The sequence below is a fragment of the Triturus cristatus genome, chromosome 9, assembly GCF_964204655.1.
Source record: "Triturus cristatus chromosome 9, aTriCri1.1, whole genome shotgun sequence".
Taxonomy (NCBI): Eukaryota; Metazoa; Chordata; class Amphibia; order Caudata; family Salamandridae; genus Triturus; species Triturus cristatus.
Window position 1 is genome coordinate 313,805,009 of NC_140592.1, and position 19,660 is coordinate 313,824,668.

At 44.6% G+C, this 19,660-nt stretch overlaps 1 protein-coding gene across 1 annotated transcript in view; it reads left to right on the plus strand.

Moving 5' to 3' along the window:
* The window catches only part of LOC146797821 (delta(3,5)-Delta(2,4)-dienoyl-CoA isomerase, mitochondrial-like), a 197,026-nt gene that overhangs the window by 166,670 nt on the left and 10,696 nt on the right, over positions 1–19,660 (plus strand). The window contains exon 9 of the mRNA XM_085625006.1: positions 9,132–9,282. Coding sequence (XP_085481132.1) covers positions 9,132–9,282 — 151 coding nt within the window. The remainder of the gene's footprint in view (positions 1–9,131; positions 9,283–19,660) is intronic.

The following is a 19,660-nucleotide window of genomic DNA, read 5'->3' on the forward strand; positions in this document are numbered from 1 at the left end:
CCATCCTCGATTAAAGCTGTGATTGTTGACAGACACGTCTAAAAGGAAACCGGAAGTGTCATATTCCACCATTCAAACCAGTGCGTTTTGGTTAAATCTCAAAATGGAGGACTGCACGATGTACTTCCACGAAACATTCTCTCTTTTATAGCCAATGGTCTCTGCAAGTCCTCTTGTGTGGACTCAGGACTGGTTGTAGGAGTTCTGCTCTTGTGCCCCACCCTTCTGCCAGCTATTTTTATAAGATTAAATTTAATTTTATACTCCTTGCCTTTGCGTGGGTAATAAAAAAAGAAAGATAATCACAAGGAATCTTCAGCCTCTCTGCCAAGTGAAGTGAGTCAGTTGGTGTTGGAGTCTCAGCCAAGATTTCAGCTTCTGAATTTTCCTCATCCAGATGTGAAAAGCACAGCAAATCCTCCTTCCCTGCCTCCCTTACTTTGTTCCATAAGGTGCTCTTTCCCTCTCATGTCCAGAACCATGAGTAATGGTGCTTCGGCTGAAAGTATGATTAGACCATTTGGTTGTTTTAATTAGTTTAAACTGCTAATGGTAATGTTCCTCTTTTTCTCTGCCTCGTTCTTTATCATTCACTTCCTGCTCTTTCCCTCTTGACTCCCTTACACAAACTCACTGATTTCTTTATTTATTGTTTAAATTTATATGGCGCACATCTACCCCGAAGGGTTTCCCGGCACCTGCTAGAAAGGAAAAGGGCCAAGTTAAGCGATTACTGATTGAACAACCAGGTTTTTAGGCCTCTGCGAAAATGCTCGTAGAGTGTTTCATTACGTAAAGTCAAGGGAAGAGAGTCCCACAGGGAGGGACCTAGCTAGGCAAAAGATCGACCACCTATGCGCAGCAGTTTAACTCTAGAAACTGAAAATTTCACTTGCGACATAGAACGGAGAGAATGTGCAGGATTGATTGATCTAGAGTGGCTGTACCGGTTTTAATCGTGAACATGTGGCTCAGGGCTCTGAATTTAATATGATTCTCTACCCTGAGCCAATGAAGATCACGAAGAGAGCCAGAGATAGAGGTTGTCCTCGGGGCCTGGCAGAGCAGTCTAGCGGCTGCATTATGCACCACCTGTAATTTTTGCAACATGTCTGTATTTGCACCCAGATATAAAACGTTCCCGTAGTCCAGCCTGGAAGCATCAAGGGACTGGACTACGGTTCTCTGAGTGGGGCCAGGCAGCATCCACAGGATTTTCTTGAGCCATTTAAGGATGGTGAAGCAGGTTGAGGCCACCTTAATGACCTGCTGTTTCATAGACAGTTGGTCATCAGTGATGAAGCCTAGGTTACGGACTTGATGAGACAGCAGGGGTAAAGCACCCATTACTAACGGCCAATGCCGGGGACCCCAGAGATCTTTATTCTTCCCTAAAATCAGGACTTCAGTTTTTTCACCGTTTAGTTTTACCAAGTTCGTTTGCATCCAGGATGCAATTTTGGACAAACCAGATTGAAGGGACGATGAGTCAGAATCTTGCACAGCTGAGAGTGCAAAAATGATCTGGGTGTCGTCGCATGTGTAGGAAAATGGTGACCGTCCTGCCTCTTCAGCAATCGTCGCCAGAGGTCTAACATAGATGTTGAATAATAGAGGACTCAACACAGAGCCCTGCTGTACTCCATGTGGGGATGGTTGGATATTGGAGCTGGCCGTAGAGGAAAAGATCTGGAACGTGCGATTGGCCAAAAAGAAGTCAAGCCATTTCATAGCTAGTCCGCCAAAGCCCAGAGATTGTAGATCTTTCAATAACACGGTATGAGATACCGTGTCAAATGCAGCGCTCAAATCAAGCAAAATGAGTGCTGCCGTGTCCTCATTGTCCAGACGGTGACGAAGCATTACTGTAACACCCAAAAGGGTTGTTTCCATAGAAAATCCTGCTCTGAATCCAGATTGAGAAGGGTGCAAGAGGTTATGGGATTCAATGAAGTGGGATAGCTGTGAGTTGACATGCCTTTCCAAAACTGTAGAGCAGACTGGAAGCGGTGAAATAGGCTGGAAGTTGGAAAATTGAGAAGGGGCGGCATTAGCCTTCTTAGGAGAGGAAGAATCATGGCATGCTTCCATTCGGACGGGACTGTTGCTTCCTGAAGGGAGGCATTAAGGAGTTACATTATTAACCTCAGTGAAGGCAGCTCAAGCTGCTTTAGCACCGGAATAGGAAGTAGGTCACAAGGTGAGCCAGATTTTAAGCTACCCAAAAGTGGCTTAAGAGTCAATATCCAAAGGAGACCAAGTTTCGAGTGTATTATAAGATTTATATTTCACAGGTCCAGTGTTATTAGCTGCATGGGGGAGGATATTATCCTGATGTATGATATTAGCCAGCTTATCCACATTCAGTGCAGTATACATTTTTTCAACTTTACTTAAAAATAAGTTGGCAAGATCCTCACATTACACTCAATTGAGGATTAAAGGGGTGGTCTGACAATCTGACCCAGATAGCTCTTTGACCACCTTAAACAAGGTCCTAGAGCAGTTCTGAGCATTTGAGATAGTAGAGGAAACATATTCAGCTTGTGCTGTTTTACAGAGAGATTGGTAGTCCCTTATAGCTTTTTTTTTATAGGCATGTTTGGTGTCAGACACATAATTTTTCCTCCACTGACTCTCCAACACTTTACGTTTGTGTTTTTTCTCTTTTTAGACTCTTGGTAAACCAAGGGGCAGGGGGTCGATGGTTATTCACCCTCTTATTAGAAAGAGGGAGGCAGGCATCCATGGATTTCAGAATCCAGTTTTGAATGGTCCCTCGGTCAGCGGTAGATTTTAATTTAATAACAGGAGCACTATTGTGGAGGAGCTTATTGAAAACTCTGATGTCAAGTTTCCCCCAATTTGTAAATTTCTATTTAGTTCCTAGGGCTGCTACTGGTAGATTGGAAGCAATTTTAAAACTAAAACTAACCGCAAAGTGGTCTGACCAGCATAATGGGAGGGCAATAGATATTGGATAAATTGGAGAGGACAGGATCCAGTAAGTGACCTGCCACATGAGTAGCACCCAAGTTACATAGCTGAATATTCATTGCTGTCAAAATCATCGAGAAATACAGCACTTTTTACACAAGTCAGGTCATCAAGATGCAGATTAAGGTCACCCAAAATGGTGAAATTAGCGGCATTGAGTAGGTAAGGGGTGACCAGATTAGGAAACGACTCAACCATGGGCCGACAGGGCCAGGGGGTGATAAACCAATATGCCTGAAAAAGTCAATCAAATCAATACCTTAAGATCGTACATCCTAGGTCTGCCTGTTTGTATCTGCTACCGAAGGTACACAAAAAGGAGAAGTTCCCCCAGGACGCCCAATAATATCTAGGAACGGCTCCTTGACTGAACATCTGTCTGAGTTTGTGGATTCATTTCTTAAACCTTTGGTAGCCAACCTTCCGTCCTATATTCAAAGGATATTCTGAATAAAATAGATTATGTACAGTGGGACGACACAATGTGGTTGGTGACCATGGATGTGGAGTCCCTCTATACATGCATCAAGAATGAGTTCGGCCGGATGGCAATGGATCACTTCCTTTCCACTATAAGGGTGGGTCTATTGGAACACAATGGCATGATCTTACAAATGATTGATCTAATTTTCAGTAACTACTTTTTTTTGTTCAATCAAGATTGGTACCATCAACAGCAGGGTACAGCGATGGGATCAATATTTGCGCCATCCTATGCGAATTTATTCATGGGATGGTTTGAGAAAAACTGTTTGTTCCCATCGTGCAGGAACATGGACAGAGGATGTCCTATTTTGTGGGCGTTACATAGATGATGTTTTTATGATCCGGACAGGCTCCGAAATTAAACCTGTTACAATATTTTGAATATCTGAATCAAAATCCATTTAATGTACGCTTTACCCTAAATAGATCAAAGACCAAAATCCAATTCTTAGACTTGGAACTGTATGCAGAACATGGTTAATTACAAACCACTATGCAAAGAAAAGAAACTGCTGTGAACAGCACATTGCATTTTGATAGTGCCCATTCAGCCAGTACCAAACGTGCTATTCCGTTTAGAGAATTGATCCGGGTCCGTCGAAATTGTAGTGATGACACACATTTTGAAAAGCAAGCACAGGGAACCCTACAACGCCTTAAAAATAGGGGTTATAGGGATCAAGAACTTAAGCATTGAGATGGGTTAGATATGTCAAGAGAACGGACACACTGAAAGCAAAAGCTAAGAAGATGATTCCCAATAAAGAGCGTCTGGCGTTCATTACCACGTATTCACAGTTGAACCAAGATCTGTTCAAGATACTACATAGGCATTGGAAAATTCTTAAGGGAGCTCCTGGTGTAGGTTCCTTGTTGTGTGATAAACCTTCCATCACCTATAAATGATCTGGCACTTTGAGAGAGGCACTATGTCCAAGCTACATGGCTATTAGACCCAGTGCTGTTGCTACGTGGCTCAGACGTCCAAAGGGTTTTTATATCTGTGGAAATTGTAATGTGTGTCATATGGGCATGAATAGGACCTTCTGCTTCACATACAATAGTGGATATACATATGAGGTAAAACCATTTTTGAACTGCCAATCCACATATGTGATTTATGTAATTGTTTGCAATTGTTCCAAAATATATGTTGGTAGTACAGTGAGACAATTACGTGTGCGTATCCAGGAACATCGGAGAGCCTGCTCTAGAAATGATGGTACTAATGCCCTTGGGACTCACATCTGTGATTCTGTCATCCCAAAAGCTAATTTTAAGTTCCATGCAATGGACTATGTCCCCCCTGATAGAAAGGGTGGAAACGGAGTTACGTCTAAGACAGTTGGAGGCGCTTTGGATATGTAAGCTGAGGGCAGTGACATCTGGGCTAAACTCGGAGAATGAAATTATTTGTTGTGATGGGCTCTTTGTACTGTTATGTTTAAGAATGCTGTATGTGTATTACTGAATTCCATGGAAAACTGTAATTTGTGTATAGTAATTGCATACTTAGGTATGCTTTACTGACCCTTATTCTGAGTTTGAAGAAAATCTGTTCTTCTGCTGGATAAACTAAACAAACATTCTTAAATATGTATGTTCTATTCATGATGTGCAATATAAGTCAGGAGGTATTTCCCTCTTTTTCTCCTTTTCTCTACCATATTGTACATTTTTTTTTACCATATTGTACATTTACTTGGGTTTTAGACACCTACATGTTTCATTGTGTGACCTATCAGTGAGTCAGGACCTCACTTCATGTGGTAAATTCGTACACCAAATGCGGTGGTGCGATGAATATGGGTATATTTGTACCAGTATTAAGTTTTATTTTGTATGCCAAGAAGGGTAATCCCGATTCGAGTCCTCTGATTTGTAAATCGTATAAATGAAGTGTTCGATGTTAGAGTAACAATTGGATTTCTTTAACACTTGTATCTGTTCTCACTAAGGGTGGTTCTAACTTCTGTTTCCTTTACTATCTGTCAATTCTAAATAAGATAGTTTTTTATAGAGTGATATGGCCAAGAAAATAAGTTGGTGATTAATGAGTCCATAACTAAAAAAACCCTGTATTTATGATCAAGATTGTTATGAAATATTTGGGTATATGTTGCTGGTAATAATGGTTTTAAGTCTGACGGCGGGTTGAAGGACACATTGTTATTTTGTGGATATTCATGGAGTCACTGGCTATGAATAAGAATACCTGTAGGTGCTTGTGATTGGATATCACATGTGAAAATAACTTGACAGTAGGAAATCTGCTGTGCAATAGAGGTATATGAATGCCCCTTGTGTTGGGGATGTTCCGATTGCAATTATAAATGTATGGTTACAGCAAAGATAAGTGGAAGGTACGGTACGGTATTAATATCAACATTGATAGTAATTGTGGTTTTACAGAAAGAATAACCTATTACATGGTTTTTAGTGATGGATGTTGTAATAATTATTATTTTCATATGGATATATATATTTAATGTGCCAGTAGACTTTGATTCGCGCTGTTTTTTATGTACAATTACATTAAAGATATACGATGTACGAGTTGCCAATTGTCTATGACTGTGAACAATAAAGTTTGCGATGTAGACATCCCTTCCGGGTCCTTCACGTGATCCGAACACGTAGGGTGGAAAAAGTCCACTGATTTGGTTTAAAACGAGTCATGTGATAAGTGACTCTTTTCCGTTTGTGAGCCTGACTGCGGGTCGGAAGACACCGCGCCGTACAGTGATTTTGAATGGAGTAACGACTTCGGATTAAGTAAGTGTATGCCTTAAAATAAGCAATGTTACTGACAGTGGGAGCAAGTATTGTGTTTGCGTATGACGATTAATTGACGCCGTAAATCGAACTCTGGCAAGGCCATTGAGATCGCTGTAGTTGAGGCAGTCTGACTTTATTTTATCTTATCATATCACCAGTTATCTTTTTGGTGCTTGCGTAACTACAGTACAAAGCCCGCAACCATACACTCTTATTTAATTCTGAGACTGTGAGGGGAGGTATAACGAGTGACGCTATGTGGGGATGCCACATATTACGGGGGGACATTGGTAAAATACAATGTTAGTTAACTGCACAAACAAGTGGGTAGATTATTGAAGGCACAATGGCTTGTCTCAATAAGTTGTCGACATGCATCGAGAAAATGGAAATGTGAAGAGTGAGGTTGCGTACGGATACCACATATAACGGGGGGGTCGTTGGCAAAATACTAAGTTAGTTAACTGAACAAGCAACTGGCAATATTATTGAAGACACAATGGTTGTCTCAAGTTGTCGACATGTATTGAAATAATGGAAATGTGAAGATGTGGGCTCAGCGGTATAAACGGTTTCAATAAAGTTGAATTAAAAGCATAAGATCAGTATTTGATAACCTTTATAAATGCAAATACTGACGGCGAGATGGGATAATTATGAATATTCTTTCACAGCCATAAGTGCGTCACCTATCATAGTGAGCACAAGAAATCAGAACTTGGATTTGACTACGCATAATGGAGACTAACCACGTCGTGCTTTGAGGTAAAGATAGCTGGTGTTGTTTTAATGTATATTTAATTTGTTTTTCGTTGCTCTTGTCCGCAACGGTGGTAACTGCATGTATTCTAATGCAGTAATTTCTGACTTTTAAGGAAAGTGGGAGACAAACAAAAGGTTTTCCATGTGATTAATTTCAGTTGTGGAACGATATCGCACTAATTTGAAGGTAACGATGAATTGTGCTTCCTCAAGACTAAGAAGTGTTTGTGATGTCATTGTATAGAATAAGGCCATATCGCTAATATCCTGTGTTTTTTTTCTTGTTAAAATAGTGTACGATATAATGATCCGGGTACATTCGTGACCATTGTTAGATTGGAGTATTTCGACTACTGGTGAGGACTGAGTCTAGCTGTGGTTATTGGTCTTAATTGGCTGGCACTGTATGTGCACATGTTGTTTTTCGTTTTTATTGATATCAACACTTAATTTGTGTGTGACAATTTTGGAATTTTAAGTAGTAGTTCTGTTAGGTCATTGGTTTAATGCTGGCTTTGTTGTCGGGCTTTTCCCTTGAATCTTTTCAAGACCTCACTGGGTGTTTACAAACTTCCTATTTCTTTTCTTTTTTTAGGCTCTTTTTTGGGTCTTGTTACTTATAGACAAATGAGAGTATGGCATTTAGGTAGGAGTATTTCACCGTACCTAATGCTATATTAATGAACCACTGGTGTAAATATTAATATGATGACCACATTGCCTAGATTGGCAGCAATGTTAAACGCATACATTTTTTAAGAGTAATCTATTTTGCTGATGTACACGATGTAATCGTATTTTATTAACAGAATATTTGATTGTGCCCATATTATGCTTGCAGCCCTGAGGAATCCCTATTCAGGGTGAAACACGTTGGCTGCACTATTCCATCATCTTAAGCCATATGTGGTCCAAGAGTCCATTTAAGGATCATATTTAACATCATCCGGATTGATTCGCTTATTGTGCATTTATGCATTTTGAAATGTTCATGTTGCCTCTCTGCGCTTTTTTAAGTGTATTATAGTTGTGTGGTCTGTTGGCAGTGGACCAGGAAAGTGGGCAACTTTGACTTAAACTATAAAAGTGTGTCTGTAAATTGTGTATAGCTAGGTTTGTGCGGCTTTTGATTATTCCTTACTGCCTTCTGTCCTGTTTTTGTGCCTGAAAAAGTGAACTGGGGGGGGGAGGGGTCAGAGTAAGTTTAAATAAGGAGGCTTTGCAGCCCATAGCGGGAAAGTCATCAAGTTTACAGTGAAGAGACTCATGATAGATTACTGCAATGCCTCCCCCCTATCTTAGCTATCCTGCCTTTCCTAGCAATGGCTTAGTTAGTAGGCAAGTCTATGGCTACATCAGAGCCTGAACTATTATTTAGCCAGGTTTCAGTAAGAAAGTTGGCATTGGATTGCTCATTAGTAAGAAGATCAAAGATGTCAGCCTTATGTTTGGGAAGTGAGCGGCAATTAAAATTAAAGGTAAATTCCCTATTGGATAGCGGGCTGCATTTTTGTGAGGATGTTCCTGGAAACGTAGGGTTAGCACATGTATTAGAATTACTTTGTTTAAGACATATTCTATTAATGTTTTCCTTGTGAATCCCGTGGTAAAAGCAAACGCACAGTGTAAAAAGCGTGCGCAAGCTTCCTCAAGGTTAAGTAATATGTCACTTTCCAGTCCCATCTGCCTTCCCCTGCTTTTTCCATCATAACTCAATGTCTTTTGTTTCCTGCACGTTTCCTTTTCTGGCTCTACACCTTCAATTCCTCCTACTAGTGTTGTGCTACTGGTCACCACATTCCTTCTCGATCTCTCTCATTCTTGTTCTCTAATTTCCTTGAGCACTCCCCACTTGTCTTTGTCCTGCCTTCTTAACTCAGTTCTTCAACTCTGAATTTCTGAATTTCATCCACCCAACCTGCTCTTTCTTTCCCAATGTTTATATCTCTTACACACCCCGCCTTCCTGCTGCACTTCTTCCCTCCATGCCTGTCTTTCCCATGCTCCACTTTCCACTCACAACTCCAATCCTCACCTTTCTTGGTTCCCATGATTACCCCTCCAGGTCTTTAATCCTCACCCTTCTCTCCTTTATCCATCCTTTGTAGTCGTGTGTTTGAGAATAAAGAAGCAATGCTGGAAGGTGCTTTCGAGGTGGCTTCCGAGATCGCCAGCAAAAGCCCGCTAGCTGTTCAAGGGTCAAAGGTGAACTTGGTGTACTCCCGGAATCACTCTGTGCCAGAGTCCTTGAACTACATGGTGAGGAAATATCAACATATCCCATTGATTCATGTTGGTATGCATTTATGTCTTCAACTCTCCTATCCTTCCGCTATTCTTCTGAATCCAAATAATTGACTACCACTTAAATTACTTTCATACTTCACTATACTAATTCAACACTAATCCTTTATGGGTTCCGGAGTAGCGTGCTACTCGCCGAAAAAGCGCTTTGGCGCCTCGTCGGGAGTAGGAAGAGCTATATAAATGCAATTGCAATACAATGTTTTCTTCTAGGTATGATATTCAGACACTGGTTGCAGTACTTTGTCCTTCCTTTCTGTCCACTCTGTCAAGTAACCTAAAGTAGTTCGTCTCAGTTACAGGGCGCAAATAAACCCGAACTTCAGGGGCAACTAGTACTTAAAGCTGGCAGAGTCGAGACATGAGTAAAGCAGCATTAGACCACACATTGGCAAAGCCAATAAGTCTGACTTTATTGTTCTAACACACACAAACAGCCTTTGTACTTTCCTGCATATTCATACTTTAGCAAATTAAAGCCAGATCTGTTCTCTTTGCCAATGCCCGACCTCAGACTTGCGAGCATCAGTTGTCTGCAAGGTTGTTGGTACCAAGCAGGCTCTGTGCCTGATGTGCATGTCTGACATGCAGAATAGAAAGCACTGAAGGCTTACTGGAAAGGTGTCTTCTTACTAAAAGCGGCACAAGGTGCAAAATAAACAAATGCTTGCAGGTTCAAGAAGATGGGTGTTGGGGATCGCCCAAATAGTATAAAAAAGTGCTGCCACAGATGTTGAGAAGTAGATTTGTATGAAACCCATTAACAGTGCGATGCACGTACTGTGATTAAGAAAATCGTGGAAGCGTTCTACGTGGCTATCACAAAATGAGGGGGTTCACCAGGGGCTCAAAAGGTAAGGCTATCCACAGAGCATAACAAGTGGGATTGCTGGTCATAGTGTAAAAACATGCATGTATTGGTGCTTGTATAGCACAGACCTAGGTGGGAAGCAACAGAGCGTTGCACATTATAGGAGGCAATGTAAGACAATGGAAGACTGTATACTTCAAGCGGAGGTTTAAAGCTACTTTTCACACATTCACACTAGTATTTTACACATTTACATTTTAGACACAGTGAGATTAAAGGTTTTGCACAGAACGACATCATTTTTTTAGTTAACTGCCATGCTGGATTCAAACCAATGTCACCAGATTGACAACTTAATCACTAGACCACTCGCTCCTTCCTTAGTTGATGTAATAAAATATATTTTTTTAAAGTTTGAGTTCAGAATGTGGTTTAAAATGCTTAATATCTTGGCCTTCATCAATCCTTGTCAACATTAATACTCTACTTATATTTTACCATAGGCCTTAGGCTCTGTTCCTCATACCTAGCTAGCCAGAAGATTGAATGCAGATTATTTTGGTGTGTAGGTATTTTACATCGACAGCACCATGATTGCGCTGTCGCTTGTTTAAGGTTTAGGTTTGTCTTTTTGCCTCTCACAATGGGGTAAAGGGACTTTTATATTTAGAGAGCAAGAGGGGGGATACAATACAGGTAACTCTGTAATAATGTCTAATCTTACCAACAAGAGCTTTTACGGGAGGGCTTGGTCAACATCATGGCCGGGTAGCTGCGTTGCTCGCGAGCTCCACCGGCCCTGACTGATATCCTGTACTTAATCCTGCTCCTCCTCACACATTTGAAGGGATATCCCAGGCTGAAAGGCTAGACAACAGAGTGGCGGGATCGTGAAAAGATTCGCAGCAGTCTTTCCACAGTATCCGGGTCCCTTTCGGCATGAGGCTTTTAAGATGGCGGCCCAGACGGACAGAGGAAGGCAGTGAGTTAGAGCCCTGAACTCGTCTGAGGAAGCAATCGAGATCGGCGGACAGTGACAAGGCAGTGGGGCACCGCGAGGTGTTCGGAGCCTCCCCCCCACACCTCCTCCTGGTGACCGGAGCGGCTGCAGACTGAGATCCCAGGCGGTGTGGGAGATTGTAAGCACGATAAAAAAGGGGAGGAGACCGCCGATTCCTGCGTTGCCGGAGCCGGTGGGGGGAGTGCGGTCGGGGCTCGGCTGAAGCGGCTGGGATGCCCGCTGATCACTGTATTGAGTGAGGCAAGTGACTGCTCCTTTTCATTTCCCCTGCACTAGTAATAATGCAGATATATTACTAGTGCAGTGCAACGTAGGTGACTGACCCGAGGCAAGAGACCCTGAGGTGGCCGCTGGGCTCCTGAGGTTCCCGCTTAGGATGACCGTGGCATAGGACTGTGATTTGTGGCCATATCACGCACCATTACTTTTTGCCCGGAGCCGCCCGGTTGGGCAATAGTTACTGTTGGTGAGCACAGAGATTGACTCAGGAGGGGACGACGACGGGAACTAATGGAGGCGGCGGTGATGTCCTGCGGAGAGTGCGCAAAAGGCTGTAGCCGCCTCGTGGTCCAGCGGCATGTATAGTGCTTCCAATCGGCCACCGCGACCACCAGGAGCCGAGGGGCGTGTCGCAGACCCGGTAAGGGCACCGGCGAAGACGTGCTGTCTAGATTATTACAGGCAGCGCAGTAACCTATATCGGCGGTATCTCTGCAAACTGGTGTTACACCCCCGCCTGGGCGATAGGAGAGCTGGTTGTCATGGGCTGCGGAGCGCTCCCCGTGGTGACCTGTGGCTGTGCGATTGTCCTTGTGGTGGCAGTCTTGTACCTCCGAGGGAGCCCACCAAGCCGAGACCAGAAGTAAGCGGGACTTCTGAGGGGTCATAGTCGTTACTGGGGAACGGAGGAGATGTTGCTTGCTCCTACCAGTACAAGAAAGAGAGGGGCGGCCCAGACACCTTCCTGAGGGAGCCTGCAACTTGTACCTCGAGTGACACTATCTGAGCTGGAATATACTGGACTCCCCCAGAATATAGTTTAATTTAAACATACAGGGAACTCCATTGGAAAGGTGATAGGCGGATTGATTCCCGGGCGGCTGCCCTGCTGGGCTCAGGATAAAGCACTGTGAAATTTCTCCTGGTTCCACGGCCAGTGTTCCGGAGGCTCCAATACCTACCTAGCGAGAAAGACACCGAGAGCGAGGTCACGACACCACGATTAGTAACTGTTTATACTGACGTACTTTCTGGGCAACGATTGGTACAGGACACAGTCAGTATGGCCAAAGATAAGGAGCCTAAGTCCTCTAAATGGGAGACACTGTTCCTAGGCAAGACACAGGCTATCCATGCTTCCCGTGAAAGCCTGGAAGGGAAAATTGCGGAGGTGCGAACCGAGGTCTCCTTTCTACGCCAGGATTTGCGAAAGGTATCAGAGAGTTACTGAGGTGGAACAAAGGGTATCGGAGTTGGAAGACACCTCAAGGACTACATCTAAAGAAGTTAAGGGGCTCATGACGACAATAAAGAAGGTCGCCTGGAGAGTTGGTGATGCCGAAAACAGGTCCCGCAGGAATAACCTCCGCTTCATAGGATTTCCGGAAAATGTGGAACACTCAGATCCAGGACGTTTTTTGTTGACATTTCTTAAAGAAACTGCCGGAAACGCAGTTCTCCTTCCTGTTCCGCCTGCTCTTAAATGCCTCCACTGGCTCCCCGTGCATTTCAGATCCTATTTCAAACTTGCTTGTTTTGCTTTTCAGGCTCATGCCCGTTCCGCTCCCTATTTCATCAACTCTCTCATTGCTCCCCACGTTCCTAGTCGCACTCTCCGCTCCTCCTCACTTTCTCTTCTCCATGTCCCTCGATTCCGTAAATCCCGCATTGGTGGCACTCGTTTCTCAGTCCTGGCCCCCCGGTTTTGGAACAGTCTTCCTCTTTTCCTTCGTTCTATTCCTATTTACACCCACTTTCGTAAGGCCCTTAAACTTTTCTGTTTTCCCAAGCTTTCCCTAACTAGCTCTCTGGGACTGCTCTTGTGAGTCTGGACGAGGTGTCAGCGCCAGGAAGCCGCTTGGCAGCAGTGCGCTTTAGCAAATTCCTTTTTCATTTCATTTCATTTCATAGAGAGAGCTCACAGGATGCCGGGGATCCGATCGCAGCTGGGTGCCCCGCCAAGACGTTTGATTGCCCGATTCTTAAATTTTCAAGATGGGGACACCATACTTGGGGTCCTCAGAAAGAATTGAGAGATCAAATTCCAAAATATCCGTGTGATGGTGTTCCCTGACTAATCACGGGATATCCAGAAACTGAGGCGCACCTTTGATCCGGTAAAAGTGAAGTTACGAGCGATTGGGCTACAATACATGCTACTGTTCCCGGCAAAACGTAAAGTCATCTATCAAGCTAAAGCTCACTTTTTCCAAACACCGGAAGAGGCCTGGACATGGTTAGAGGAGCGGCCTCTGCTGAGGCCCGGGTCTCAACTCATGTTGGCAAACCCAGTCAACACGGCGCCGAACTCCGGCTGGAAAATATCCAAAGGACGAAGGCGACGAAGAGTGCTGAAGCGGCGAACGGCCAGTGATGCCACGCCTGCAAGAGCCCTAAGGGTGAGAGACCGAAGGCTGAATACGTCAGACACTCGACGAAGACACGGAGCTAGACTGTTAATCACACACTTCTCGTAGATCAAACGATAACATGGATTCGGACCAATCAGAGAAACAAGATGTGGAGGAAACTAACGCTGATCACCCTCTGTTGGAAAGCATACAACGGATGGAAGCCTCGGGACTGAGCCTTGTGGAGACTGACTTACAAAAGCAACAACTTTGTCGAAGTGGTGAGGAGGAAGGATGACTCGGGGCTGGGCGCCCTACATAAAGACACTGTAAGACTCCTGAGAGTTGGCGCACGTTTTGAGGGCTAGCTATACCAAAGGGAAGTATACAGTGGGTTGTTATTTTTAGATTATGGTTCTAATTGTGTGATTAAGGGGAAGAGGGTGGGGCATAGACCTCTGAGTGGTTTCCTACACCAGTATTGTCATGTTGACGAAGTTGGGGATGGTGGGGGGCCTGCAGAGTGTGGAGAGGGGGATACAGTGACTGCTGCAATCTGTTTTTGAGTATTGGTTACTGGAGAGGGTGTGGGTTAAGTTGTTTTGGTGTTATGATTTGAGTACTGACAGGAATAAAAATGATGAGTTGTGGGTAATGTTCAAGGTATGCATTGCAGGAAGAAACTTAAATGCTGGACAATGCGCACCCCATGTAGGTACAATTAGATCAAGAGTATTACAATAGGTACACTCCATGGGGAAGGCGGTGGGGATTGCACGCACTACATTTGCTAATACTATGGTCGGAGAAGAATAAACAGTCTTGACGTGGAACGTCAATGGGTTAGGGAATAAGATTAAATGGGGGTTAGTCTCGATTACCTTAAAAGGCTCAAGCCAAACTTTGTACTGTTACAAGAAACACATCTTATGAGTCCGCACTGTTCATTCTTAAACAGGGGGCCATACATTACTCTGGCACATGTGGGCTTCTCTCGAAGTTCGAGAGGAGTCTCGATCCTAGCACGAAAGTCACCTCCCTTCAGGGTTGTACGAAAATGGGAAGACCCAGATGGTATCTATGTGGCAGTTCAGGGTGTCTGGAACCATACTGCATGGGTATTGGTTAGCGTATATGCTCCCCCACGTCTCCAGCAACGCACACTAGATAAGGTAACTGTAATCCTTTTACAGACAGGCCCCGCCACGCATATCATTGGGGGTAATTTCAATGACATAAGCGATCTCTCCCTGGACCAATCACTGGCCCAGACTGGGACTGGCGAGGCCACTGCACTCGCAAGATTTCAGCTGACCCTAGGGCTAACTGACCTATGGAGAAGTCGCCACCCGTTCAGACGTGCATATTCATACTTCTCTGGAGCCCATCGGGTGTTCTCCCGGTTGGACTATTTATTTGCCCCAGCTGGAGAACTTTACAATGTAGAAGAAGTGGAATACTTGGCTAGAGGGATATCTGATCACTCACCGCTCTATATGAAGGTGGGGACACAAAGGGGCAGGCACAGGGCCTCCTGGAAGCTGAATGCATGGGCCCTGAAACATCCACAAGTGGCCAAAGAAATCAGAGTAGAAATGGAACTTTACTTTCGGGAGAATGTTGGCTCGGTTCAACCGACCATCACACTCTGGGGAATCTTTTAAAGCAGTGTTACGAGATGGAGCACAAAATATCATTGTACATCGGAAGAGACGGGAAACTCAAATACTCCTGACTTTAGAACATAAACTACTTGAACTCGAGAGCAATGGGGCCCCTACATTAGACTCGCACATCCTCCGCCAGATCGGCATCACTAAGCGGGAGTATCAGGCGTTGGCCACTAGAGAAGTGCGTACGCACCAGCTTACAACACAGCATCGACTATATGAAACGAGGAATAGAACGGGTAAAGTACTGGCATGGTTGGGAAGAAATGAACAAGAATCTAGGTGGGTTACCTCTATTAGGGAGGCAGACCAATCCTACACTACGCCACAAGATATAGCTGGGGCCTTTGCCCGATTCTATGCCACACTTTATGCATCCCGAACACAGGTGTGCGATGCACAATTATGCAAGTATCTCAAACATTGAACTTCCTTGTCTCTCCTTGGAGGAAAAAGAGGCTCTAGATTTAGAAATCACTTTGGAGGAGGTGGTAGAAGCTATGAACCAGTTGAAACTGGGGAAAGCCCCGGGTCCCAACGGCCTTCCAGGAGAATTCTTTAAAAAGCATTCCTCTCTTTTGGTGCCGCACCTACTTAAGATGTTCAAGGAGTCTAAAGAGGAAGGGTTGCTTCCTGCTGATCTTAGAAAGTAGTGGTGGTACACAAGGCCGGGGAACCCCCAGATGATTGTCATCAGGGCATATTACAGGGCATCCCACCTTATTGTTAACGAGTGGATCCATATACAAGGAGACCATTCGACATATAGGCTGGAACGATCACAATTCAGAAATCGTACAGATCTTCACTATATATATATGGTGGCAAGGGCAGTAGCCAACTACTTCAGGCAACCCGGATGACACTGGAGGCTTGGAAACACGCGGAGAGGCAAATGCAATGGGACAAGAAATGCACCAGGGAGACCCCGCTATGGGAAGGGAATAGACTGTCCGAAATAGGGAAGCTTAGAGGTTTTAAAAAATGGGACCTAATTGGCATTTCCAAGATAGGGGACCTTCTAGAAAGGGGGGTGTTGGCCCCGTTTGAGACACTCAAAGACAGATATCCACTCCATGCTACACAAATTTATGCATATCTTCGTTTTAAACATGCATGGATGGCGGAGGGGTTAGAGGGGGAGGCAATACCAGAGTATGCCTCACCCTCTGTATACATTGTAATTTTACCTCTGTTGCTCTGCTGTAACTCCGCTCCTACCCCGGTCCACCACGGGCTTGCCCGATTGTTGTGGAGGGTAGGGCGGCTAATCACGACGCTGGGAGGGTGGAGCCAGGGGTCAGCGCGCCAGCCACTTAAGGGAAGGCTGCCTTCTGTTCGCTGTGGACACGCGCGGTGAATCTTAGACGCGCTAGCAGCTACAGGTGTGCCGCTGTTAGCTCTTGCTGCTTAAAAAGTGTTTTAAAGTATTTTTAACTTTTTAACATTGCCTCGTTTGTATACATTGTAGGGCGGCCAATCACGACGCTGGGAGGGTGGAGCCAGGGGTCAGCGCGTCAGCCACTTAAAAAGATGCACTTCCGGACGCGCAGCGGACGCGCCTAAGGCAAGCCCATCTGCGTCCGTCTGCGCCCGTCTGCGCCTGTACCGCGACCAGCGCGGGAAATTCTGTCAGTGGCCCCCCATTCAGGCGGCTATGCCTGTCAAGGTCACAACTGTTATCACTGAGACCCCTGCCCTGCAATGGAAATAAATTCAACCCTGTGCAACTATTAACCAGGCGTTTCTTATGTAACTACTGCTCTTGCTCACTCGCCTATGTGCCTAACAACTTGCAAGATCGTAGCTCTCTGAATCCCTATCGGATGCCACCCAGACAAATAAACGCTTGTCTACTAAACTGCCGGTCCTTCCCAAAACATGCCAATGATATCTGGCTATCTCTCACGTCTCACGCATGGGACCTGATGTTTCTAACCGAAACTTGGCTTAAAGACACTTCTAAACCGGATATTGCAATAGCTATTCCTGGGGAATACTACCTTGCAGGGATCAGCCGGCCAGGCACTAAAGGGGGGAGGGGGATTGCCATAATTCTGCGAAAAGAATGGAACATCACATCAAGAAAATTAACGAACTCAGGCCCCATTGAAGCCATGTATTTTAGCATATCTGATGCTTCTCACTTGATTCTGGCGGGAGTCTCGATTTATAATCCTCCTGGCACACTTTGTTCGCATCTCTCGGAGCTACTAGTGACCTTAGCCGACTTATCACTAAAACACCCCCATTTCATCATTCTAGGTGATTTCAATCTCCATGTAGATGAAAGTTCATGCCCGAAAGCAAGATCTTTACTTGAAACTCTCGAAGGTCTAAACCTAGACCAATGAATCCATGGTCCTACGCATAAGGCGGGGCACACCCTTGACCTTATATTTACTAACTTATCGACCCTCACCACCCTAGAGCCGCAACCCTTGCTTTGGTCTGACCATTTTCTTATACCATTTCATTTTAACTTCAGCCCCCAGCTGTCTAATGACAGCCGTAAAGAGGGGTTGGGGAGAAAATTGTATAAAGTCACCTGTGATTAAATCAAGCCCATATTGAATAATCTGAACAAACTCATCGGCTGACCCTAACTCAATTGTGGAAAATTCAATAGTTACCTCTCTTCAGCTGTGGACACCCTCGCCCCCCTCCTACCTTACTCCTCGACGCGGTTGACTCCCTCGGCCCCCTGGTTCTCTCCTAAGCTGCGAGAAGAAAAAAGCAAATGTAAAAAGCTTGAACGTCGATGGAGACTAACATACGACCCCTCGGCTAAAACCATCTATAGAGCTGCAGTGAAAAAATTCCACATACTTAAAAAGGTTACTATGAAAGAATACTTCTCCATTAAAATTTCCACGGCAAAAAATTCTACCAAAACACTTTATCAAATGGTGAGAAACTTTACTAATCCTACTGCCCTTACTTGTCCCACTAAATCCAGTCAAGAGCTTTGTGATGGCCTTTCCAACTTCTTTCATACTAAAATAATCGATATTTTCTCCGCTTTCAATCCCTCGGAGAGAACGGGAGTGGATACTCTGCATCAGGATCCCATCCTTTCTAGAGATACACTGTTTCATGCCTTCAAAGCAATTACAGTTGACACTGCTTTATTAAAAATTCAGCAGTGTAAATCAGGTTCTCCTGTCGACCCAGTTCCAGCTCAGGTGTTTACTTCCTTGCCCCGGTTATTGTGCACCCGCTCATCTCCATCTGGAATTCTTCTCTCGCCACAGGCATATTTCCTATTTCCTGGAAACAGGCCATGTTAATTCCTATTTTAAAAAAAGCGGAAGCTGATCCATTAATCTATTCTAACTATCGTCCGATATCACTTCTTCCCAAACCAGCCAAAATATTAGAAAAAGTAGTGCAGGAACAGCTTACTGCCTACCTGGAAGCCCAAAATCTACTTCACGACTCTCAATCTGGTTTCAGATCCAGCTACAGTACGGAGACTGCATTACTAGAGGTCTCGGAAACCATTAGGGAAAGCGTGGACAGAGGTGAGGTGGCCATGTTGGTACTCCTCGACCTGTCCGCGGCTTTCGACACTGTCTCACACGCCATACTGCTAGACAGACTCTATGATGTGGGGATTCGTGATACACCATTAGCTTGGATCAAATCCTTTCTATCTAACAGAACCCAACAGGTATGGTGCAACCCCTTCATGTCGAAAGACAAAAAAACCCTCAGCTGCGGAGTCCCTCAGGGGTCGGCGCTTAGCCCTCTTCTTTTTTTTTTTTTAACGTCTATGTCTCCCCTTTGGCAAACGTGGTAGAGACCTCTGGAGTCAGAGTGGTCTCCTATGCGGATGATACTCAGCTTATCTTTTCCTTCAGAGACCACTCTGACAAAAGACTCTCCAATTTCAAAACCTGCCTCTCTAACATTGTATCCTGGATGACCTCCAATACTCTGAAGCTTAATACGGACAAAACCGAGGTGCTTTTCTTTAACCAAAAATCTCCTCTTCCCCCATCTCTATGGTGGCCTTCGGAACTAAACCCTCCCCTTTCCCCGGTCAAGACGGCCTGCAATCTGGGCTTCCAATTGGATAATGAGCTATCTGGTAAGACCCAAATCCTTAAAGTCACCTCAGCCTGCTTTGGCAAACTACGCATGATAAAAAAGATGTCCCCTTATCTACCGCGGGATTCCTTGAAAACTATCGTACATGCTCTCATTACATCCCACCTGGACTATTGTAATAGCCTCTATGTGGGGACACCAATTTATC